The 25011-nt window shown below is 53.2% G+C and overlaps 3 protein-coding genes across 10 annotated transcripts in view; all 3 read right to left on the reverse strand.

Moving 5' to 3' along the window:
- Window positions 1–1331: 1331 nt before the first annotated feature.
- Window positions 1332–9687, reverse strand: DYRK1B (dual specificity tyrosine phosphorylation regulated kinase 1B). 4 transcript variants are annotated; one of them, XM_037013814.2, is made up of 12 exons: window positions 8757–9090; window positions 7364–7527; window positions 6239–6358; window positions 5951–6139; window positions 5499–5646; window positions 4328–4614; window positions 3494–3640; window positions 3273–3413; window positions 2934–2969; window positions 2654–2849; window positions 2155–2261; window positions 1332–2063 (listed from the first exon to the last, which is right to left on the reverse strand). In XM_037013814.2, the coding sequence occupies exons 1-12, from the start codon at window positions 8989–8991 to the stop codon at window positions 1692–1694; spliced, it is 2142 nt and encodes a 713-aa protein (XP_036869709.2). In that variant the 5' UTR covers window positions 8992–9090; the 3' UTR covers window positions 1332–1691. The 4 variants fall into 4 exon arrangements, with proteins under 4 accessions (XP_036869709.2, XP_036869711.1, XP_036869708.2 ...); XM_037013816.2 differs by lacking the exon at window positions 8757–9090 and adding an exon at window positions 9522–9687 and having other exon boundaries at window positions 2654–2969; XM_037013813.2 differs by having other exon boundaries at window positions 2654–2969; window positions 8757–9087.
- A 273-nt stretch (window positions 9688–9960) lies between these two features.
- FBL (fibrillarin) lies at window positions 9961–19742 on the reverse strand. 2 transcript variants are annotated; one of them, XM_037013869.2, is made up of 9 exons: window positions 19635–19742; window positions 14944–15099; window positions 14756–14857; window positions 14573–14667; window positions 13343–13513; window positions 12285–12417; window positions 11112–11224; window positions 10203–10348; window positions 9961–10067 (listed from the first exon to the last, which is right to left on the reverse strand). In XM_037013869.2, the coding sequence occupies exons 1-9, from the start codon at window positions 19642–19644 to the stop codon at window positions 10043–10045; spliced, it is 951 nt and encodes a 316-aa protein (XP_036869764.1). In that variant the 5' UTR covers window positions 19645–19742; the 3' UTR covers window positions 9961–10042. The 2 variants fall into 2 exon arrangements, 1 of the variants encoding a protein (XP_036869764.1); XR_005060136.2 differs by lacking the exon at window positions 9961–10067 and adding an exon at window positions 11447–11526 and having other exon boundaries at window positions 10204–10348.
- A 2483-nt stretch (window positions 19743–22225) lies between these two features.
- Window positions 22226–25011, reverse strand: part of FCGBP (Fc gamma binding protein) — a 44673-nt gene continuing 41887 nt past the window's right edge. For all 4 annotated transcript variants that reach the window (XM_073226072.1, XM_073226071.1, XM_073226073.1 and 1 more), the window contains 2 exons: window positions 22515–22783; window positions 22226–22391 (listed from right to left, as the gene is read on the reverse strand). In XM_073226072.1, coding sequence (XP_073082173.1) covers window positions 22382–22391; window positions 22515–22783 — 279 coding nt within the window. In that variant the 3' untranslated portion in view covers window positions 22226–22381. The remainder of the gene's footprint in view (window positions 22392–22514; window positions 22784–25011) is intronic.

Consider the following 25011-nt stretch of genomic DNA (forward strand, 5'->3'; position numbering starts at 1 on the left):
GAAATCCTCCTGGGGCTCCTCATTGCCCTCAGGACAAAGTCCAAGCTCCCTAAACAGCCAACAAAATCTTCCACAATCCAATTCATACAGCTTTCAATTATATCTCCGCCAACATCAGATCACCTGCAGTTCACATTCACACGTCAGGCTGTTTCGCTTGTGCAGGCCAGTCCACGGCACCACTGCCACGCCCAAACATCCCTCTCTTCAGGACTCAGCTTAGCCAGCTCCTTGTCCTCAGGAGGGTTTACCCGTGCCTCGTGAGGGTTCCCTCCACGTTCCAAGCCACCGCGGTTAGCAAACATACGCAGGTCCGTAGCAGGGTCATTGCCTGTCTCTCCTACCGACCGGGGCTTCCTGCGAGCAGGGCCAGACATAGCCGGAGCGAGCGTGATGAGGCCTTTACCTCCTGCTCTGTAACCACGAACGCCGAACCTGCACGGCCTCTGGTCACAGCCAAGCCACCCACCTTCCAAAGGCCTCGGAGGACCCGGCTCCCGCGCACAGCCTGGCCAAAACTACCCAATCACGGCCTCCTCCTCCCCTACAACCCGCCTCAAGCTTCCGTTCCCCGGGCCACCCCTGACTGCCGATTGGCTATCTGAGAGCCCGCCTCTAAACGCGTGAGCGAAGAGATTTCTGGTCTTTGTAGTTCCCCAACAAAAGACGGGTGAAGAGCCAGCTGGATAAAACCCGGTTTCCCAAGAAGCGCCGCGCCCCAGTGGTGACCAAACCCTTTGAATCAGGCGGCTCCTCATTGGCCGGTTTGGGAGACATAAATTTCCAAAAGCACCTGGAATCAGGTCTACTTACCTGGAACCCTGGGAGTATCTTTTTTGCATGTGAGTCAAAAGCTTTGCTTCACAGTGGCTCCAAGGAGTGAGTCCAGACGTAGTAGGAGTAAATGTACCCATTGCCTGTCACTCCCCAGATGACACCAGTAAGGCTGCTACATGCATTCAGCCGCTAAGGGATGCTTGTTTAGTAAAATGAGCCACTCCTGTACAGATGTGTGGATGCCATGGCTCATTAGGACAGAACCTGGTATTTCCCAGAGATGGACTATCTATAGCTAGGTCTTTATCCTTTCAAGGTCTCCATTCACCCTGGAAAGGCAAACGTGGTCTAGGATCCTATTAAGGATCTTGATCTAAAATTCGACAGCCCCAGACCTCCTGCAGCCCCACGTCTACACCAATAGCTGTAACTTCTCCAGGGACGAATATCACACGACAAACCTCTTCCAGCACCACCTCCCCAAGCACCATTCCCCACCATGCCTCTGGGGCCAGGTAAGGGGGGCCGAGGCCCTGCAAACGCTCAGGCAGGCATGTGAGAAAGCTCTTTACTAGGGGGTACAGCAAGGAGGAGCAAGGCCATCTCCCCCTACCTGACCCCACCCCCTCCTAGGCCCTAGGGTGAGAGGGGCTCCCCCTACCGGACCATGACTGTCTTTGGTACAATAAATAGAAAACAAGGGGGGAGAGGGGGCCAAGGGTCCAGTCCTCAGCAGGGAGGGTGCGCCTAAACCCCTCTCCTTGACCCCCTGCCCCAGGCCCCAGTCAGTGCAGGCCCCACCCACCCCAGCTGGGTAGCAGCAATTCCAGTCAAGGGGAGAGATGAGAATGGGAGCCCAGGGCCCCCAGATGAGGGGGTATGGCTTCAGGAGGGGCCCCAGGGATGGGGCAGGGTCATGAGCTGGCTGCCGTGCTCTGGGGTACACCACGGAGGCCCAAGCGAGACCCCAGAGTGGCAGGGTCATCAGGGGGTGGAAGGGATGGACGACCTCCTGTCATCCGAGTCCGGAGAGCTGAGGCAGCCGGGTGCTGGGGAGCAGGTGCTGGGTGAGGCGGGGAGCAGTCTGAAGGGCCGCCCACCAGGCTCACATCCATCAGCTCCGGGGGTGGTGGTGAGGTTGGTGATGGGGGGCGGCCAAGGCATCGGGATTGCGGGGGTAACTGGGCCCCAGCCCCCGGCAGTGATGAGGCAGAGGCAGGGGCTTGATGTGTCTTGTGGGGTATGTCACCCCCTGCCCAGGGGCGCAGTGGCCGGGAGGGTGGAACCTAAAGGAGCAAAAGAGTGGGTGATGGACACCCAGGTCTGGAAGCCCCAGCTACCCGACCTCCTGCTCCAAAGTCCCCTAAGCCCCAGTACCTGGGGACTGTTCATCTCACAGTCAGTGATAGGGGGCCCAGGGCCCCCACAGTATCGGTTGCTGTAGCGGTAGGTCCGGTTGTCACTGGAGGAACCACTGGAGCCTCCTGGAAGTGACAGGGGAGGGGAGGGGAGGAGAGGAGAGGCGGCCATAGGTAAGAGGTGGCGGCTGGGTTTTGGGGAGGATGATTCTGGTTCATGGCCCAGGTCCCGGTCTGGGCTTTGGGACCAGTGTCCACTTGAAGGACAGAGCCCAATTTTGAGATTAGGGATCAGACCTCAGGTTTGGCCATCAAGAGGCAGAACCAGTTTCAGAGGCCTGAGCCCTAGCTCAATTTCAGAGGTCAGGGCCAGTCAGAGCTCTCTTGCCCCACCCACTCTGGAGTTCAGGCTCATGCTTTCAAAGTCTAGGTGGAGGCCCAGTGGCAAGGTCACCCAGGTCAGGCCAACCAGAGCTGCCCCCACTCTTGTTCTCCCCCACCTGGCACTAGGCACCCACCAGAGCTGGAGATGGAGCTGGCTGTGCTGGAGGAGGGACAGGTGTCGAGGGGCGCGGGCGAGGTGGAGGCACTGCTGCCTGCCGGGCCCGTGTTGGTGGCTTCATCAGCAGTGCGGCGGAAGAAGCCGTGCTGCAGAGCCCCCAGTGGGCTGATGCGGGCGGCGGGCTCATACTCCAGCATGCGCAGCACCAGGTCCTGGAAGCGGAGGTAGTCGGCGGGGCTGTGGCCCGGCTCCCCCGCCCGCCGGCCCCCGGGCCCGCCCGTCTGCACGCCCAGCACCTCCTGCAGCCGCCGTGTCCCGGGGCCCTGGTAATCCTGGCAGGGAGGGGGTGGGAGGGGGGGCAAGAGAGTGGCCGTCAGTGGGCAGGAGGGGCAGGGAGACACACACGGGGAAACAGAGGCACAAGAGAGAAGGTAGAGAGAGAAGCTAAGAAGAGTTGTGGGGTGGGTAGGAGAGATGGGGTGGGGTGGGCTGGGGAGGAAGGAAAGGACAGACTACCAGGAGAGGAAGGAAGGAAAAGACACATGGGAGAGGAAGCAGGGAGAGAAGGGAGCCCCAAGTGTGAGAGAGTGAGGGGCCACCAGGGTGGGGGGAGTGGTGTGGGGCAGGGGCCGCACCTTCCTGAGTTCCTTTGTCCTTCGTAGGGTCCAGCCACCCCCAGGCAGCCGTTCAAAGTACTTGCGAGCCTTGGGTGCCTGGTCCAGCATGGGGGCTGGTGGGATGCCCAGCACCTCCACAATCCGGTTCATCTGGTCCACCTGCGAGCAGGCAGGCAGTCAGGGTTATCAGGTCAGCCACACCTCTACCCCTCTAGCACACTCCCTCCTTGGAAGCACACCTCATTGGAGCCACTGAAGAGGGGCTCTCCAGTGTGCATCTCCACCAGAATGCAGCCCAGGGACCACATGTCAATGGCCAAGTCATAGGGCGTGCCCAGGAGCACCTCAGGTGACCTGTAGAAGCGGCTCTGGATGTACTGGTAGATCTGGGGGAGGAGAGATGGCAAGAGTCAGAGGTCCCAGCCTCCTCAACTGGTGCTGACACCCCCAAGGCTAGGACAAGCCTCCTGCCCTCAAAACTGGGGATGAGTGCTCCAAACCTTTATGTCATCAGGACCAACTTTGCAGGAGCCACTACCACCATCTTATTCATCAGCTTCAGGAGTCTTGCTGGCCTAATCTGACCCTGATCTCCATCCCAGGCCTGACCCTGAGGCCCTGGTCACCAGTCAGAGGTTGACAGTCAGCAAACCCAGGCCCTTCTCACCCTCCCAGTCCAGACCCTTTTCAAGTCCCCACCATTGTCATCTCAATGCCTGCTCACACAGAGCTGCAAGGCTGAAGCATCCTCCCATTACCATCCCACTTCAGGCTCAAGCCTGCCCACCTGCACCTGCCTACATCTGGCAGCCTGAAGTCAGCCCCGTCCCTTCACCCTTCCCTTTCCTACTCGGCAGCAGGCTCGAGGGCCCTCTCCTTTACGCCCTTCGCCCACCGGCCCCATTCTCCGTACCCACCGACACCCCAACCCAAGCACTACTCCTCAGCCACCAGCCCTTCAGGATGCACCCGACAATCCCATCCCCGCCAAGCCCTGCCCCTCGGGCTACAATCACTAGTTGGCCCCGCCCACCCTCGCCTCATCCCATCCCCAAGGCCAGCTCGAGCCGCACCCTCTGGCCAAGCTGGCAGGAGCTGCCGAAGTCCACGATCTTGATGGCACTGCGCTTGGGGTTGCAGAGTAGGATGTTCTCGGGCTTGAGGTCGCAGTGGATGATGCTGAGCTCGGGCGTGGCCAGGAAAAGCAGCGCCGTGCAGAGCTGCTGCGCCAGCTTCCGCGTCAGGTTCAGAGAGACACCGCGGAAGTGCGTGTTGCGCAGGAGGTCGTACAGGTTGTAGGAAAGCAGCTCGAACACCAGGCACAGGTGGTTCCGGAACATGAAGTGCCGCTTCAGGTGCACTGTGGGAAGGGGACGGAAATGGGCCAACAGAGAAGAAACAAGCTCAGAGAGGCCCAGTGGTGGCTGGGGGTACAAGTAATAAGGACAGCGGCTGGAAGCAGGTCTGGTCTGCTTCTTGAGTACTGGCCAAACAGTGGTGTGCCCACGGGAACCAGCTTCTAATCAGGATGTGTTTATATACCCGATTCACACCAAGAAAATTACTGATTTTGATTAATAAAAGTTAATTCTTTTCAAGCCTCTGTCAAACTTTCTGATTAAACCAGAGGCAGTTTCCATTTAGTGCTGATATTTAACACTATTCTACACTTACTTTATTTAACACTGTAACATTGTTTCTCAGTTCTGTTTATTTTTGTGGCAAAGGACACTTATCTTGCACTTATTGTAAGACTTTGTATTTTAAGAAACACACTCCTTAAACCCATTTGCCTTTTCTAAGAGCAATCAGTACAGGAAAGTTGAAAAAGACTAGTATGGATGTCATGAGTAAAGGCTCTAGAGTCCACTGCCTGGTCAGTTTAGAGCTCTGCTGTGTGCAGACTCTGACCTTATGCAAGTAATAGCAACTGAATGCCTATTTCATCTTCAAGCTATGGTCAAGTGTCCCTTCCCCCATGGGGCTGTGGGGAGGCTTACACAGAGTTAATCTGTGTTAAGGGCTTACCACAAAGAAAGCAAAGTCCCTTTGAAAGCACCCAAAAAACTCTGACCAAGATTATCACGTGAATAGGGCAAAAATTATGAAAGTGGCAGGAAATGCACTCTTCTGGGCATTGCAGAGCCAACCCTGCCCTGGAGACACCAGCCCCTTCCTGGGCCGGGGGTGACCGACCCCCCCCCCAAGGGGTTCCCGCCACCCTGCTGCTGCCCCAGGCCTCACCTATGTAGTACTTCATCTCTGTGTCGTGCTGGTTCATCAGCTCCAGCAGCCGCAACTCAATCTGAGCCTGGTTCAGGAAGGCCTTTTTGTTCTTGATGATTTTGATGGCCACTAGCTCCTGGGTCTGATGATCAAAGGCTTTCACCACCTGCCAGGGCAGGGCATGTCATAAAGCTAGGGAATGGGGGAGGTGGGGATGGGATGGGGCCAGGCTCAGCAACAATCAGATACTGATGTAAACCCTGGGCATGAAATAACACAACTTTATAGAGAGAGCCCCACTATTTGCAGTATTTTTCAGAAAAGGAAGCTGAGGCACAGGGAAGCCACAGGACTGGGCCAGGGTGAGTAGCCCAGCATGGATCTTGAAGCCATTGAACTGGCTGTGTGGTATCAGTGAGTGCCCATGTCCCCTAATCCCTGGATTGGGGTGGGGGTAGGGCATCCCAAACCTGGCCAAAGGAGCCTTTGCCAATGAGCGAGTCAATCTCATAGCGCTCCAGCCAGCGCTCGCCACTGCGTACGATGTAGTCATGGTTGTCGTCGTCATAACCATGGTTCAAGACCTTCTTCTCCTTCTTGGTGCTCGAGTCCTGAGGTGGCGCCTGCTGGGCCCGCCGCTTCTTCTTCGCATAGTATACCTGCCCAGCCGGCCAGCCAGGAGATGAGGGCTGGTGAGTTACCTGTGCCAGAAGCCAGGATCCCTCAGCACCCAGCCTAGGTCCCCACCTGCTGCCCACCTCATTGATGTGTTTGTAGGTCTTGATGAGGTCCACAGAGAGCTTCCGCAGTGGGGCCGAGGTCGCATCCCGGAAGGCCAGGGGCAGCCTCCGTGGCAACAGCCGCACATCAGGCAATACCTGTGAGATAGGGTGAGGGGTGGGCACTGAGGATGGGCCTTCACCTCTGACCTCCAGGGGGAAAACCATATGTGGTGCTGGCACATCATTACCATACTCATACTTATTTGGTAATTGTCTGACAACCCCACTAGGACAGAAAGTCCTAATAGCAGAGACTTTGTCTTGTTACCATTTTATCTCCAGTGCTTGGAGCAGGGCCTGGCACACACTTCAGATTTGCTGAGTGAATGAATGGTGAACTGCTTACCCCTGACCTTTCATCCCACCCCTTTACTCCTCTCTGAACCTCCATGGGAGAGCTCGGACAGAATACCTGGGTTGTGCCCCTCTGGATCCCTTGCCTGGGGCCACCCATTCTGGGTGGTTTGGGGGCTGCCCCATCCCATCCTGCTTTACCCTGGTCCCTTGGGGCCTTCCTATCCCTGGCCCCCACTCTGTACCTCTTGCCAGTGTTATTTAGATCTAGATCCAGCACGCTGGATCTCCCGCTCCACTCTGCTTAAAGCACTGCATTTCAGAGCCTTAACAATCTCCCCACTCGAAGATCTTTATCCCACACCCTGGGGCCCTGCTCGCTCCCTGACTCTTTAGGCTCCACCTTCCCTCCTCTTCCTGCCCCCAGATCTTTCACTCTGGACTGTTTTTCCTAGTGAACACTTATTGTTTACTATGTGCCAGGCAGTTTTCTCAGCACTTTACATGCATTTCATTAACTCATTTAACCCTCACAACAGCCCTGTGACATAGGCATCATTACTGGCCCTGTTTTACAGAAAAGAAAACAGAAACATGGAGAGCCGAAATAATTAGAACACCAAGTCATGATTTGAACCAAGGTTCTCCAACCCTGGCTCTGCCAGCAACAACTGTCTTTCACTCCCATGGGCCCTTCATGCCCCCAGGAGACTATCCTGGGCAGCCACACTATTTTCAGACCACAAGACCCATTTATCCCCAGCCTCCCCTTACCCCAGGCAGGTGAGGAGCCAGATGTACGCATACCTGCGTGTGCTCCTGGGGCCCTGGGAAGCCAGAGAAGGGACCATGGCCCGGTGGGACGGCCATGGTGGGCTCAGAGGGCCGCAGGGGAGTGAGGCCTGGAGCGGGAGCCCGGCCCGGGGGCGCCTTCTCGCATCCTGCACCTCGGCTGCCACCGCCGCTGAGACCTGAGAGCAGGCGGGAGGTGGGGAACAACATGGAACAAGGGGATGTGTGGGACAGTGCCAGGAGGGAAAGAGGTAGACATCAGCAAGAGAGCAGGGCACAGAGGGAGGAGAAAAAGGGTGCAACAGAGCAACAGGTGGCAATGAAGAGAGGGAACAGAGAGAAGTGATGGCAACGGGGGAGGGGTGAGGAGGAGCGGTGGCACAGCAGAGCCCCTCACAAATGATTATTAAATATATGAAGTAGGCAGCACAAAAGGGGGAATGTGAAAGGGATGATTGGGAGCCAGACAGCGATATGGACATGAGAGGAAAGGACAGACACACCAATAATTGGGGGGAAAAGAGAAGAAAAAGAACCACAGACAGTAGAGGGAGTAGGGTTTAGTCCTTCCTGTGTCTATTCGTGGCCCTCCCCAGGGCCCCTCTTCCTGTAGTATCCCTGAACAGTGAGGATCTCATCTCTTATCCCAGAAAGGTCCCTCTGCTTCAAGATCTACCCTTCCCAGTAGATACCCCAATCCAAACAGCTCTAGGATCCCTCTAAACCACATGAGAGTCCCCTGCAGGCCACTAAAACCACATCAGGGTCTTCAGGGACCAGATAACCTGGTGTACAAAGAAACACCAAGGTTATCTGAGGACCTCTAAACAACAGAGTCCTACCCCATAGCACTCTCATCCATCAGGGCACACCACTCCCACGGGACCCTCCCCAAATCATGCCAAGATCTCTTCCCTGTATCATTTCCTCCACACCAGGGACCACCCCTCCAGGTAGTTTCCCCATGCCACATCAAGGCTCTTCCTTGTACTAGTCCTAGGTTCATCCCCACCCCCCAATAAAGGCCCACTCTTCCTAAACGGGAGCAAAGAGACGTCTCTTCCATGATTCCCCTACAGTGGGTCCTACCCAACTCCCCCAATCCAATATTCCTACGAGGGCCCTTTCTCCAATCCCCCCTCCCTACACCATGGTCAATCCACAACTGTGCCCATTCCTAGAAGGCCCCGCTCGCCAAACTCCCCAAGGACCACATACAGTTCTCCCCTCCCAGAGTATCAGCCACACCAAAATCCTCTCCCCGAGGGCCTTCCCCCAGGTAAAACCCTTGCTCCCATGCCAAACCTTTCCAGCTCCTTCTTTCTCTCGGAGCTCTCCCCACCCCAAAAAACCTCTCCCCCGGGGCCCTCCCACACCAGGACCGTCTCTCCCAGCCCCCACCCCCTACCCAGGTCAGGGCTGGCGCGGGGCCCACGGGAGGCTGGGGCGCGGTGGGGCCCCCAGTGGGGTGGGCGAACGGCCAGCATGGCGGTGGCGGTGAAGAGAAGGCCGCCTGTCCCGGCCCGGCCGGCCCGGCAAGCCTCGCGGCTAGGAGGGCAAGCGGGACAGGCGGCCCGGTGGGTGACAACAGCAGCCGCCGCCGGGGGCGGGGAGAGGAGGGAACGTGGGTCAGCCCGGGGCATGCGGGGGAAGGGGAAAGCAGGTGGACGGGGGAGGGGCGGGTTAACCCGCGCCCCGCCCCGCGGTCACCCGCCCCCGGGGACCTCAGCGTCCCGCCCCCCAACCCTGGAGGCCCGCCCAGGGCCGAGGAGCACACCCCTCCCCGCGGGCGGGACCTGAGTTTGGCAGTCCGGGCCTACCATGGCAACAACCGTACCATTGGTCATTGCTGCCAAGAGCCCAACCAATCACAGAGCAGGGCAGCTGTTGCTAGGCGACGACGATGCGGCTGGCGGAGCTGAGCACAAACAAAGGGCGGGAGCGGGTCCCCGCTACCCCCTCCCCGCCTCGCTCGTAAGAGTGCTACCTCCGTCTCGACCCCTTCCAGGAATCCGACTATGAATAGCCCGGCATGACCTGCACCTGCCCGCCACCCTCCTCCCCTCATCCCTCGGCCTCGTGCTAGGTCTCGCGGAGAAGCGGGCAGGGCGGGTCCCGTACTGCCCCCCCACCCCACGAGGGCGTACGGCCCCACCCGTAGCCGCGTTGTTACCTGAGGGCGCAGGCAAGGGGACTCAAATTGCTCGGGAAGCCCGAGCTCAGAGCTGCCCACTGGCTAAAAGTATACGGCGGACGCGGCGAGCCAGGGTCCCGATTACCCAGTAGTGAAACCAGCAAAATGGCGACCACAACAAACCGGCCCCCCCAACTCCGCCAGTCCGGGGCTCCGCCCCTACTCCCCCCCATCGATTTCCCTCCCACGTGATTCACGGTAACTGCGCGCCTGCGCTCCGCGGAGTTTATCGGCGGACTAGCGCAGGGAAGCAACAGTCCCGCCCAAGCGCCGAAATCCAGGTTAGGGCTGTGCAGGAGGTAGATAAGGGGCATGCGCCGTGTGACCACATAAAAATATCCATTCCCCGAACAAGTACACTGACCTAGGGCGCATGCGCCCTGTTGTCACTACAGGCCGCACAGCAGAGTAGACGGGAGAGATGGCAAGAGTCTTTTAATAGAAAAACACAAGTGTAATAGTAGCAACACAATCTCTCGCGATCCAGATGGCTCTGGGCTTCAGTTCTTCACTTTGGGGGGCGGCCTGTGAGAGGAAGGAGATGAGGGGATTCAGAGCTTGTTACCATGGCTTTAGGGCACTTCTAACCAGTACTGACCCACAGCTCTGCATGCAGAGGACAGACATAGAGTCCTGGTGGCCTACTGGGCCCCTGCTCACCTGTACACACCCACGACCACAGCATGATCTCTTTCGTATGGCTCTAGGGTCAACTGCTCCTGGGGCTTCATGTTCTCCTGTTGCATCTTTTTCACTTCAGAGGCAAACACGGCCTCAGCAGAGGCTGTGGAGTCAATGCAGTTGGCCTGCAGAAGAAAGAGGACTGCAGGTCGACTTTCGGCTGTTTTCCCTTTTTTGTACTCTTTATTTTAAACCAGAAGAATTTGTTTTGGAAACTCAGGTTTTGGAAATGTACGGAGAGACTTCATTAGGTAAGTTTTCAATTCCACAGGGTTTGGAACAGGAAGCCTTCAACAGAGCCCTCTTATCTAAAAGCTAGTGTTTAAATTTTACACCCAAGGTTTTTTCCCCTCTTTCCTCTTCTGTAAGGATAGTAATTATGCAGCTGAGAATATTATAAACCAGTGTAGCAAAATGGTGAATCAAGGTGATGGGAACACAAGAGTTCTCTGTATTTCTGTTTTTTAAAATGCACCCAGCATTTGTCTAGTGTTATTTTACCCTGGGCTCTGTTCTAAACACTTCATATGTATTGATAAATTTAATCCTTACATCAACACCAAAAGAAACAGGAGTAATATTTCTACTTTGTAACAGGCATGCAGGCAAATTTGCTTAGTTACACAGTAAACTAGAATTCAAACTCAAGTGGTCAGACTCAGTGATCAGGCACTACATTCTATTGCCTCTTTAAATCCAAAGTGCTTAGTTTTGTGGACATTTTCATCATGTGCTATTATTTGACTGGGGGCAGGAGGTGGCTTGTAGGGAGCTGGGAAGGACAGAGGCTGAGAATAGACTGACTGGATTAGGAGGAATGGAGGTCCGCTTGGCAGTTACAAAGAGAAGATATTTCCACCCCATCTTAGACTTCTCCAAGCCTCACACCTTAATGGAAATCACAAAATGTCCCCCATTACGTAGGAAGGTGTGAGCATTCAGGGCTACAATTCGGGTCTGGTCTGGCTGGGCCACATCAGCAAAGATCACATCCACCATTGCTAGGGAGAAAGAACTGAAGTTAAAAGCTGAATCCCCCAGATCTTCCCAGCTCCTCCCATGGGGCCTGCGCCCCATCACCAGCAGGTTCCTGGCAGTCTTCCGTAACTCCAGTCTCACTTCCCCACCCGGACTCCCTCCCTCCATGGTGTCCCCAAGATGGGTCCAAAACCCACAGTCACACCATTCAATGATTCCTCTTGTAAACCATGGTTGCCACCTACTCTGTGGCCAGCCCCAGGCCGGGCGTGAGGGACATAGAGATGAGTCAGACCCGGACCCTGCCCTCGAGATGCTCTCAGGTCTGGGGGGGAGATAGACACGTCATCAAAAAGGCAGGTAAAGGTGAGCACTTACAGGCAAGAGTGTCTGCAGGACTGTCATATGAAAAGTTGCAGGACAAAGGGTATGGTATGAATGCACGGGGGGGAAAAATCATAGTAAAACAAGCAAAAGGCAAAGTAATATTTTTAAGGCAGTATATAACAGGAGAAAAAAAGATAAAAGATAGTGTAATGAAAACTGACTTTTTAAAACTGGAAAAAGCAGATATCAAATTGGGTTCATATGGGTTACCTCCTGGGGTGGGTGATTTACATAAAGTATTCCATGTTTACATTACATTTCTCAATATTTTTAAAAATAAATCATTAATATTCATAAAGGGCTCCTATGGCCCAGGCCATCCTTAGTCTGTGCTTTCTGGGTTATAATCTCACCAGACAATGATTAGCATCTTGGAAGGCAGCTCTTATATGTAAACCAGGACCATAGAGAAAGTACTGTGTTTTGGAGGCAGGAAATATGGGGGTTTGGGGGTAGGAGAGAGGCAAGAGATGGCAAGATAGGAGGTGAACCTCAAGGGTGCCAGATGTCTGAGACCCTGACACAGGGTGGCAACCTCTAGAACCTCACCTGACTCCCCACACCCTTTTGGTTCCTGCAGACCCAAGAGGCCTGTGCATCTGGTTATATTCAGTTCGAATCAGGGCTCTGACAGTCTTTTCCAGGAAATCTGAGGCAGCCTATCCCACCCACCACGACCACCCCTAGACCCCTCACCAATGAGCATGCGGTATTTGTGAGGGTGTCGAGCGTCTTCAATCACAGGAATGATGTTGGTCCTCTTCTTGGCCAAGTTAATGAGGTCACGGCCAGAGCGGTGGGAGAACTCAACTGCATAGACCAGACCATCCTAAAATAAATCACATAATAACAAAGACACCAATTCTCATGTGTGGAACACCGACTCTGCACCCAGACACTGCACGCATCATCTCTTCAAATACCTGAATCAACACTCTACCATTTAACAACTACTGTTAGCATGTCCATTTTACAGAAGAATAAACTGAGGTCCAGAGAACTGAAGTCACTGGTTAAGGGTTTTTCAATCCCACTTTGCCTGACCTAAGAGCCTGGGCCCACAGTTCAGGTTCAAAACAAGAAAGCCAGGGCACAGAGATGAAGTTATCACAGTGACGAATACTTGCAGTGAGCCAGGCACAGTTCTAAGCACTTTAAAGAAATTAAGTCACTGACCTTCACAACTCTATTTCCCAGAGGGGTAAAGTGAGGCTCAGAGAGGTGAAGTAATTTGCCAAAAGCCACTTCACTCTTAAATGCCTGCACCTAGGCCTGGGGTTTTTAGCCACCACATTACACAGTCTACATAGTTACACAGATGAGCTAGGGGTCATGAAGCTGGAGGTACACTAAATAGGGTACCCCTATAGCCACCCAGAAATGTAAGCCCAGAAATAGATCTTCTGTTTTCAAGAGAACCCAGAAGACCAGTTTATGGGGGCATACATTTTTAAAGAGGACAACCAAATCAAACAGTGCGGTGTCTATGTTCTCTGGGTCTAACGCTAGTCACCCTGACACCCACACCGCTTCCCTCCAGGTCAAGAACTCAGGAGTGTGGCTTCAGAGACTTTGTGGCTCAAGCTGTTCCTTTTACTCACAAGCCCTCTGAAAGGGAAGGGCTTGGTTTCCAGCCACACGGCACAGGGGAGCAGACAGGGCCTCTACTGGCAGAGGAGGCAGAATTTCCCTCCCTCCCACCTTACACTGACCCTTACTCACCACCCCACCCACCGACCCCTCTGTCCACTTACCGGGCCTACGATATCAGAGACATGGGAGACGGTGGTGCCTGAGGCAGCCCCGAGGTACAGCACCTTGGCCCCTGGCTTGATATGGATCTGATCCACACCGCCCAGGATTGCAGCTGCCAGCTTGGAGCGAAAGGGGTTCCAGGCCCGATACTCAATTTTGTCATCTCCTTCCTAGGCCAGGAGAGATGAGGATGGAAGTCAGTGCCAGGCTCTTTTGCAAGAAGGCACTGCCCTTAACCCTAGGGCCCTCAAAAGGGACAAGATGCTCAATTATTGTACAAGAAATGAACGTGGGCAGACATCAGTGACCACACAGATGCAGTGCCGACCCTCTCGTGGTTACTGACTCAAGGAGAAGAGGCAGCAACAGACAAGCAGACAGGATCAGACCAGGTCAGAGCAAGACCTATGCACTCACTCAGCACTCGCTCACTGCGCCAGCAGGCTGTGTGCTAGCCTCCATGCTCGGCACTGGGGATATGCAGTGAACCAGATGAAGACCCCTGCCCTCAGGAAGTACGCATACACTGGGTGGACTAGCTAACTAACACATATGGCCCAGCAGCCAGTGACAGGTGCTAAGGAGAGAAGCCCAAGCCAGGCGAGAATGTATGAAGTACAGGGAGCAGGGCAAGGGGCAGGTGGACATGAGAAAGGGTGACCAGAGAGGAGCCCAGGAAACAACTGAAGCAGACCTGAAAGAGGTGAGGAGCCATTCAAGTTACCTGGGGAAGCACATTCCAGGCAGCACAGGGCCTGGCCACAAAGCAGACGATGTGGGTAGGTAAGTGGGCAGGGGGTGGGTGGGGAGGGCTACTTTGACAGACAGGCTGGTGCAAGGTGGCCTTGTTCCTCAGAAAGACAAGGTGACACCTCAATGGAGATGCTGGTGATGAAAGGGAACCAGCCACGCAGAGCTGAGAGGAGAGTATTCCAGGCAGTGTGAACAGCAAAGAGGGCGGTGTGGCTGGGCGACATTTGGTCAGGGGGACTCGAAAAGGGGGAGCCGGAATGCGCAGGGCCTTCCAGGCCACACCGAGGACTTGGGACTTTAACTTGAAGGTAACACGGAGTGATAGACAGCGCCTGGGGTGGGGAGTGCGTAATGTGACTCCTGTATTATGATGCCCCCTGGCGGGCATGGGTCAGACACATGGTGGCAGAGGCACAGCACACTGCCGTCACCCCACCGGCCGGGACCCAGGTGGCTGGGACGGGGACAGGGCTCACCGAAATGGAGACTCTCTTCTCGCCATATACTGATTCTCCGGGGACCAGATTCTTGGTGACTAGGGCATCCTCCTTTCCGCGACAAATGAAAACACCTGAGAGGGGACCAGTGCAGGGGTGAAGCCACCTGGGGGCAGCCCAGCCCCACCCCTCACCCGGGGGCTCCCTGCCACCCTCACTCACCCTCATGCCGATGAGGTTCCACCAGCACATTCTTCCCTGACTGGTTTCCTCTCTTCCCGCCCCGACCACGACCCCGGCTGCCGCCAGACTGGAACCCTCCACCTGCAAGGCCAAGAGGCAGCCAGAGGGCGACCCCGCGGCCCTCGCGCCGCGGCAGAGCCTCCTTGGTCACCCCCAGCCTCACTCACCACCTCTCCCTCCGCCTCCTCGTCCGCGGCCCCGAAAGCCCCCGCCGCGCCCTCGGCCCCCGCCGAAGCCTCCTCGGCCTCCGCCGCGCCCGCCGCGCCCGCCGCGGTCACTGAAGCCCCCTCGGCCGCCGAAGCCGCCCCCGCGGGGGCTGAAACCTGTGGTGGAAACAGAAACGGCAATCAGGGCAACGAAGCCTGCGACGCTACCCCTACGCCTCATTATCCCACTCAGGAGAGAAACGGGGGCACGCGTGCACAGAGAGGCGTCCACAGATGCCCATCAGCAGGACAGATAAAACCGGGAATATTCTAACCCACAATGAAAACGATCGAGGGTTACAAACAACAGATAATACATCTTAGAATCACAATGCTGAGTGAAAAGCCAAGTCCAAGAAAACCACACCCAACAGTGTCCCTTTTTATAAAGCTCAGCAACCAAAATTAAACAATGCCATGTTGTGTTGACGTGTGTGGTAACCCACAACTCACCCCACCCCCCAAAACAGACGCAAGGGGATAATAAATGCAAAACTCATGAGATGGGGTACGGGAGATTTTATGGGGTTGGGATACGGGAGGAGCACAGAGGTAGGCAGATGTTACTGTCAACATTCTGCTTTTCTTGGTTGGATGGTGGATCTGCAGAATGTGTTCTAATTTCACTATTAATTGGTCTGATGACCAAACACTGCATGTGTGCATGCGCAGCTGCAGTGGGGTCCCCCAGACCCTGGAAACATTTTCATGCCCTCTCACTCCTGACCTTGTCTCTGGAAAAAGAGTGCCAACCCCCTAAACAGAGGGCAGTTGGGTATGACATCTTGCCTGCTGACTGATCTCCCTGCTTCCAAACTTGCAGAAGTCTTTCCCAGCTCAGGGAAAACCCAAGACAAAAGCTGACTGTCTTTTATGGAGAGGCAGCAAACAGGTCATAAGCAGTTAGGGCTTATCAACAAGACTGAAAGGTTAGGGGAAAAAAGATTCAGAAAGACCTTACTTTCCTCAAATCAGGACAGAGCCAACATGGATCCCTTCCGTGAGCACAAATCTATGTTTGAAGCATAATCTGCTACTAACAGATCTGATACCTGCCTTTTCTGTGACGGTTTCAAAGGCTCTTGCAGTACTTTGAGAAAAGTCGAGTTACAAAACCCTAGTTAGCACGAAAGTCAACTATGGTTAAATGATCTTACTTGAGGTAAATCTTTACTAGTAAACTTGCCAAAGTTTTTGTAAAAGTGAATTACAGTCACACTCTATGAAAGCTTCATGCATCTAAACAGCATTCAAGATGAAAACATACAACTTTTCATCGTATCTCCTAATTTAGTTCTAATTCCCACACATAACCAAGAGTTGTTCACCTTTTCTCTTCTCTTTCTTTGGTCTACTGCCCATATGGCAGCCAAGGATGGACCTTTTTAAAACAGTGAATCAGATTCCTCAGTCCCCTGTGTAAATCTCTTCAATGGTTTTCCCACACTTTTGAAAAGAAACTTCCTTTCTCTGGTTTCCAAAGCCCCAACTCAGTGGGCCTCACCTTTGCCTAATCCCTGGAACCCAGAAATCTTGATTTAATTGGGGGGTGGGTGCTGGGCACAAGGCTTTATAAAGCTCCCCAGGTGATTCTGCTGTGCAGTTCCAATTGAGAACCACCATCATATGGGCTCTGGCTCCTGCTGGCTTTTCTGACCTCACTCTCTCTGTGCTGGACCCCATACTCTTCCTCCCCCCCAGACAAGCTTGCTCTCCATCTGTCAAACCCTTTACATCTGCTGTTCCCTTTGCTGGCCTCCTGCAGACACTTGCTTGGCTCACCCACTCTTCCACTGCACTCAGATCTCTAAAGAAATGTCCCTGCCTCAGCAGGGCCTTCTTGGGCTACCCTCTTTTACCCTTTCTTTTCCTTCCTATCAATATCATACATGGCATTTTTAATATCAGTACTGCCTACTCACCCACCCACCCCCACGCCTCCCCACTAGAATCAAGCTCCAAATGGATGGGGCTGTTTAACTGTTTTGGTCACCGCTGTGTCACCAGCATCCTGCACACCACCAGGCACAAAGTATGTGCTCTATAAATATTAAACAAGCCATGTCTGCTGATGACTCTTACACCCTTGAGTTCTGCCTCATGGAGAAAGCACCCTCTTTGTTCATTCGAGAAGCAGGTGATCAGATGGTGACCAGAGCGCTGGTCCCTCCCCTCGAGCAGTTCATGTATCCCCCATAGGGAGATGGCCATGCCATTTATGATCCTAAGAGTAGGGAAGGGTCAACGGAAGCCTTGAAAACACCATCTGTAAGACAGAGATCTGGAGATAATACCCGCACCCACCTCGCAGACTTGTAAGGACTGAGTGACTTAATATACACAAAGCACTTTACTTAATCCAATGCCTGGCACAGTTTGAATTCAAACTCAGGGGAATGAGTTCTCCCTCTCTCCTTCTTGGAGAGAAACCACTAGGCCTAAGAGATTCTCACCCTAAGGCCTGACAGAACAGAGACCTGGCAAGTGTGGACCTGGGCAAGGCATGGGGTACAATGGGCTTGGGTTAAAACTTATGGTCCCAGATCTTCAAAACACACCTTAATCTATTTCAGGTCCTGGGGCTCTTAGAAAAATGTACTGAAGTACCCACAACACTCCTCAGGAAAACACATGTTTGCACATACTTTTCAAGAAGATCTGGGCAGAGGGTCCACAGACCCCCTGGTTTAAAACCTGCTCTCCTTCCCACAGCCCTCCCCCAAAAATGGCAACACCATCCTCCCAGTTACACCAAATCCTAGTTATCCTGGACTCCTCTCTCACACCCACAGACAAGCTGTTGGCTCTATCTTCAGAATATAGTCCCAAATTATGACAATCTGTCACCCGCGACCACTGCTACCGCCTTGGTTCAAGCCACCGCAACAACTCTCGCCGATGTGCCTGCTTCCACTTTCACTCCCCGAAAATCTTCTGAAACAGATGCAAGAAGGAGCCTTTTAAAAGTAGGAGTGGCCCCTGCTCAAAATTTCCCAAGGCTTCTTTTGTCAATCAGACTAAAATCCTTACTGAAGAGCTGACTCCTGACAACTTCTACAACTTCCTACCCTAACACAATGAGGAAGGGCTGGAAGTGCATCCTGCATTCCTGGGGCCATCAGAGTACGTGGTACCTGCAGGCACACCAGGGTCTCAGTGGGAGATGCACAGCCTAGCACCTCCCACCCTCTTCATCAGTAGAATCCCGAACCCTGAAAAGAAAGGGAGCTTGGGAGAGGGCAGGACCCACAAATTCCCCCACCCCCACCCCACCAGATGACCCCATCTCTCCACACACAAGGGGAAAAAAAAGAAGAAAAAGAAAAACTAGGAAAAACAAAGCCTTTGGTCACAGTATAAGATTCCCCCAACCCCCAGGGAGCAAGCTGGAGAGGGGCGCAGCCTGAATAGGAAGACCTGAGACACCAAGAAGAAAGACCCTAGTTTTATTCTCCTTGAGGGGAAAGATAAAGATAACAATTAGAGCCAATACTATCATAGATCAGGACTGTGCAATTACACCCCCCCCCACCCCCCCACCCCGCTTTAGTTAAGTATAAGGTGTAAGACCTGTTGATTTGATACTTACAATTACAAAATGATTACCACCATATGCTATTTTTTCTTAAACTGATACCACTAAATTAAAACTGAAGCCATTTTATTAATGAGAAAACTAAAGCTCAGAGAGGTAATTCCACTTGACCAAGGTCACACAGTAGCTTAAGAAACAGAGCCGGGGTTGAAACTTTGAGCCGAGACTCTTGCTGTCAAAGCCAGGACTCATTATTCCACCAAGAGGGAGGTGGGGTGGGTTCATCAGAACCTCGGGAAAATTCAAATGAGTAAAACCACTCATGCCCTGTGACTATCTCCTTCCCTACCCCACGCTAATCCTATCCTGGGGCTTCTGAAGTTTTATCTCACCGAGGAGTTTATAATCACTGGGCCTAAGACCCTCACTCCATCCTCAGGAAGCCGCCCCCTCCGGCGAGTAAAGAGCGGGAAAGTGGGCCAGAGCAAGCCACACACTATCCTGCAGGGAGTTCTCATCCACTCCGGCTCTCTCTGAGAAGCTGGGTTGGGGGCTAAGGGAACGGTGGTAGCAGCGGCGATACGGGAAGCGAACCAGGGGCCTTTCAGACGCGGCTCCCGGACCTAAGATCAGGGACTCTCCACCTCCGAGCCAAGACATCTCTCCAAAATCCACGCCCAGGGATACAAGACCTCAGATGCCTCGATCCTGACTCTGGTTCAGCACCCCCGACTGCCGCCCCTGGCCCGCTATCCAAGATCCCTATGACGAACAGCCTCACTGAGATGAATCCTGGTTCTGGACTCCCAATTCCAGGCCCAAGACCCTCAACTCACGACCATCACCTCCGAAGCCAATCACACACCTCCAGATCAGGAACTCGAACCCCGGGTTCTGCATCGATCATAGGGCCGAACCAAGACCCCCTCTCCACACGAGACCGGAACCAAGACCCCCTCCCCACGCGAAACCGGAACCAGGTTCCCTTCCCCACACGAGCCTGGATCCGGGACTCAGAACCCCCCAGGCCGAGACCCCGTCCCTCCGATTCCGATCTGTCATCCCGGTTCCCGGCGGGCCTCAGCCCCTGGCCCATGACCCCAACCCCAGCTGGCACCTGGCTTCATGGCGAGAGACGAGCTGCGTGGATCAGTAATCAGGCTTTCCCACGTGGAAAGCAGCGCACGCACGCGGGGACGCTCGGCGTGTGACGCAACCACGCAGCCCCGCCTCTCGGAGCCCCAGCCCCGCCCGAGCCCGGCTTCAGTCCGTGGGCGGGGATTCCTCAGCGCCTCGGTCACCGCCCCCGCGGACAGCCAGCGCCCGCCGCCTTCAGACGTGCAGCCATCGCTACCCTGAACGATTCGCTCCTCGGTTCACCCGTACAAGCCCAGTAATCAGGGTTCCTACCCAGGCCTTCCCAGGGCTGTGCTCTCTGCCCACTCTTCTCTACTCTTAGTTAACTCTCGAAGGTCCCATCTACAACCAAAGGCTTTCGCAGATTCATTTTCACCCCCAAGAACAGGGACCAACTCTGGCTCCCATATTATTTACATTCAGAAAGTATTGTGCATTCCGTGTGTACCAGGCACTATTTTACGTGCTGGGGATACAGCAGTGAACAAGACATAAAAACTCCACCATCCTGGCGCTCATCTTCTGAGGGAGGAAACAGACACTAAACCAGTTATTAGAAGGCTTTGGAGAAAATAACATCAGGAGGATAGGGACTGCTGGCGGGGTTCCTTATAGAGTGGTCATGGAATGTATCAGGTGACTTTTGATCAAAGAACTAAGGGAAGTGAGGCTGAGGGGTGCACCTATCTGGGAAAGAGTTCCAGGCAGAGAGGATTGCGGGTGCAAAGGCCCTGAAGCAGGAGCGGTGTGGAGGGTTGGAGAAGCAGCAAGGAGTGTGGTTGGGTCAAAGTGAGCGGGGGAGCATGGGAGATGAGAGCAGAGAAGCAGGCAAGGAGGCTGACTGTGTGGGGCCTTGTGGGCTATGGTGAGGACTTTGGCTTTTATTCTGAGTGACATGGAGCTTTGGAAGGCTTCGGAACCCTTCCACAGAGGAAGCTGTGATCTGGCCTGGGGCACTCTGGTTGCATACGGGAAACAGACTGTGAGAGTAGGGGGAGAGCACGAAGACCAAGGAGGAGCCTGTGGCAATGGCTCAGGTAGGAGACAAGGACAGACAAGGTCAAGGTACAGGCAGAGGATGGGGAGAAGAGTGAGCAGATTCTGCGTCAGTAGTGAGAATTTTGTGCTTTGCAATTTTTTAATATTAATATTCATGCTTATATTCATTCCACAAAGCAAAACAATGATATTATGGGAAATTACTACAAACCTTCAGGAGAATCCACTGGTGTGTTCCAGTCATTGCTCTGCCACCCAGTAACTAAAATAGGACCTGGCACAAAGTGGGGTCTCAGTAAATGTTTATTGGATGAATCAATGAACACATGCTGTCTTGAGTTCTCTGTGCAGGGTGTTCCAGCTGCACAGAAACGTTCCTCAAATTTTATTTACATATTAAAATGGAAAATCTGCTGAGTCTATTCTAGATTTCCAGGAGCTGTGAGAAATTTCTGGCCAATGGTCTTAATTTTATGTTACAAAGAGTCACCTAGTGGCTGTGAGAATGGATGACAGAGGGGGAAGAGCAGGTCGTAGGTGCTGGGTATCACAGGTGAGAATGGTGGCTGCAGCAGGTGGTAACAGTGGGCATAAGGCAGGCAGGTAGTTTTCAGGTATGTTTTGATACAATCCAACAGGATTTGTTGATGAACTGAGTAGAGGGCAAAGGCGAGAGGGCAGAATCAAGAATAATTCCCTATTTTCCAGCTGCTAGACTGAGTTGGGAGTGCTATTCACTGAAGTAGGGAAGACTGTCTTGAGAAGGGTGGGGTCAGGTTTGGAAGGGAAGAAGAGACTTCAATTTTTGAACTGTGGATTGCTTGAACACACTAAATCCTCACTCCAGCTCTGTGAGGTGGGTGCTACCATTAACTCTACTTTAAATATGAAGCTTTTGACTGAATGTGTCATCACAAAATTCGTACATTGGAAACTAATCCCCACTGTGATGGTATTAGGAGGTGGGGTCTTTGGGAGGTGATCAGGCCACGAGGGTGGAGTCTTCATGAATACAATCAGTGTCCTTCTGAAAGAGGCCCCTAAAGGACTCCCTGGCCCTTCCGTGATGCGAGGACCCACGGGAAAAGAGTCATATGGGAAGCAGGAAGACTGTCACCAGACACCAAGTCCACTGGTATCTTGATCTTGGACTTCCCAATCTCCAGAACTGAGAAATCAATCTCTGTTATTTATAAGCTGTCCTATTCTACAGTATTTTGTTATAGCAGCTATATGTACTAAGATAGATGAAGAAATTGAATGACAGCGAAATTAACTTGCTAGGGTTAGAATGATAAAGCTAGAATCTATTGATCTCTTTCCATTATCAGCTCCTTCCCTCCATCTAGTCATTCATCTTCTCATCCACCCATTCTCCCATCTTCCCATTTCCCCAAACACCCCTCTCCCAGTCCACCCAGCTATGTGTCCATCCAGCCATCCACCCACCCACCCATCCATCCTCTCAGCCCCTGATAAATATTCATCATGTGCCAGATTCCCCAGGCATTTGGCACCTACACTGTAGCAAGGAGTCAGGAAGAGAAGGCAGAAGACAGACACATTGGTGTGCAGCTTAGCTTAATATATTTATTCAGTGCTCTCACGGCTAGCCTCGGTGGTTCAGCAAAGGGGTAGAATAAGATTGGAGCACATAGTGTGTTCTTCAGTTACTGCAACCTCCAGAGGGATCAGGTCCTGAAGTCCTCATTCCCAGGGGATGCCTGATCAGCTGTGACTGCAAGAGACAGACACTTAGCTCTTCCCCTTGCAGACTGAACACTGCCCCGACTGCCCTCTTCCCACGAGGACCCAGGTGCTCCTGCCCCAAGTAGCCTGACTTCCATGCTACATCCGTTACCATGGGGAGAAGTCCTGGGCTCTCCAGCTCTCCAGTGTCTTCTCGTTGGAATCATGCACATCGTTGGTCGGGTTCCCGTCAAAATTTCCACAGACGCCACAGAGCATCTCAGCGTGGGCATCACTGACTATCACAGCCAGCTGCCCAGTGGTGTCAAACTGCACCTGGACCCCGGCCTTCTGGCGGACTAGCACGGAGCCATCAGGATTCCGACTCACAGACACAGAGGTTAACACCTCAGCTGGGAGGTCCACTTTGAGACCATTCACCTGGTGGTGGTGGTGGTGGGAAAACAGAGGTGAGGCTAGAGCGACAAGAGAACTAGGGTGTCCCCAGGACAGAGACCCCAAGGAAGGTAAGTTCAAGGGGGAGAGGCAGAGAGGCAAGTGATGAAGGAGAGAAAGACCTGATGTATACACCCTATGGAGAGATGGGACACAAGGTAGTTGGAGATTTGGATGGACGGATAGAAGGATGGACAGTGGATGGACGGAGAGGCATGCACACAACATTCCAAGCACAGGTGGGGCTCCGGGTGAGCACTTTGTACCAGATAGACAGACAAAAAATGAACGATCAAACCCCAGGGTCATCCTGTCTGGTTCTAGTTTTCAAAATAAAAGAAACTTTGAGCATGTCCTGTTACTGATTCTCCGACAAAAGCAACTTCATTCCTTTCCTTTTCGGGGTTGATGTCTGAAGACAAGTAACAGCCCAGCAAGTATGATACTCAAGTGAGAAAATTACCGTTTCTCTATCATAGGCTATGGACTCAGTCATCTTGCTAACCCTGTTGAGTTTTGCCCTTTAAATAACTGTTTTAGTAGATGAGTAAATCCCTCTAAAGTTAGACTCCCTAAAGAAACTTCTTTGACAGAAAATTTATTTTCTTCTAAATGCTTTTGTATCTGAGTCTTACTCTGCCAGATGATTGGAAAAACAGGTAAAAAGGACAGGTAAGTAGGTAGATCTGAAAAGATGGATGGCTGGATGGTCAGATGGACCGAGGGAAAGAAGGAAGGAGGGGAGGGAGGGATGGCGGGAGAGAGGGGAAAAAGGGAAGGAGGTAGAAGAATAGATGGCTGGGAGGAGGGAGAGAAGAAAGAGGGGTGGAGGCAGGGAGGGATAGTTGGAGTTGGAGATGGAGATGGAAAGTTTCACTGGGCCGCCAGCTTTCAAAGCATAAGAACTGGGTCTGACTGCTCTGTGTCACCCAGCACATGGGCTGGTGCAGAGGGCACAGGCCTGAATGTATTCACAAAACCAAACTTTTCCTGGGTGCCCTCTAATTGCCAGGCCCTCATCTGGGTAAGGGACAAAGTGATGACCAAGATGGACAGGGTCCCTGCCCGCCTGAGGATTGCAGTCTAGTGATGGAGAAAGGCGACCAGCACAGGGAACAAGTGTGTGGCCAATGGTTCTGTACCATCTGCCTATGCTGACAGATAGTGACCGCACTAGCAGGGGTGAGGATTTACCCATGTGGGTAACGGTTGAACCACTGTGTTGTATACTTGAAACCAATATAATGTTGTGTATCAACCAGACTTCAATAAGGAAAAAAAAACTCATGGAAACACAAAGAGAACAAAATAAAGAACTAGAGGATAACTTCAGATAGTGATGAGTACCCTGAAGGGAATAAAAGAGAGTAAGATGGAGAGGGAGAGCTTCTGTTGATAGTCAGGGAGGGCCTCTCTGTGGGAGTGAGGCTGGGCCCGAGACCTGAAGGATGAGGAGCCGGCCCGGCAGGAGCGTAAGGCAGCAGCAGGAAGGCCCCAAGGCGGGAACAAGCTTGGTCTGCTGTACAAATAGCATAAAGGCCAGCTTGGCGCACTGTCAGCATAGCTACTGTGGGCAGGAGTCATAGGAAATGGAGTTAGAGAGGCCGGCAGGACTCAGCTCACACAAGGCCTTGCAGGCCCTGGGAGGGAGGTGGCCTGAGTCTGGAATGCTATTCTGGGAAGCGACTGTAGCATTTTAAGCAGCAGAATGACCTGATCTGATTCACATTTCTAGAGCATCTAATCTGCTGTGAAGAATTGTTTCTTGAAAGAGGAACAAGGGGAGACCAAGAGTAAATGTCTCTTAACCTGAATTATGGATCGAGCAGGTGGCCAGAGAAAAAGAGTGGTTGGTTCAGCTTACACGAAGGAGCGAACTCAAGCCCCGTGCTTACAGGGAGTTTGGAAGCATCTCCACGCATTGGCGGAAGAATGTAGGCCATCCAGCAGGAGAGGAGCGTGTGGGGTAGTTGTGGAGCATTGGCTGTTAATCTCCTCACTGGACCCAGAAGACACCAGTGGACGTCTCAGCAGTCAGTAAACAAGTCATGGAAATAGAGACATGCTCATCTGGGAACTTTTCTGCAGACAGATGCCTGTGTTTGGGTCTTAAGCTCTACCACATGGGCCACGAATGATGAGACTATGAGTCAGCATTAAGCCCCTCAGGCCAGATGCCCTTTCTCAGAAATTTGGTATTTATGTGGACCAAT

Source organism: Manis javanica, chromosome 17 (genome assembly GCF_040802235.1).
Source record: "Manis javanica isolate MJ-LG chromosome 17, MJ_LKY, whole genome shotgun sequence".
NCBI classification, from domain to species: Eukaryota; Metazoa; Chordata; class Mammalia; order Pholidota; family Manidae; genus Manis; species Manis javanica.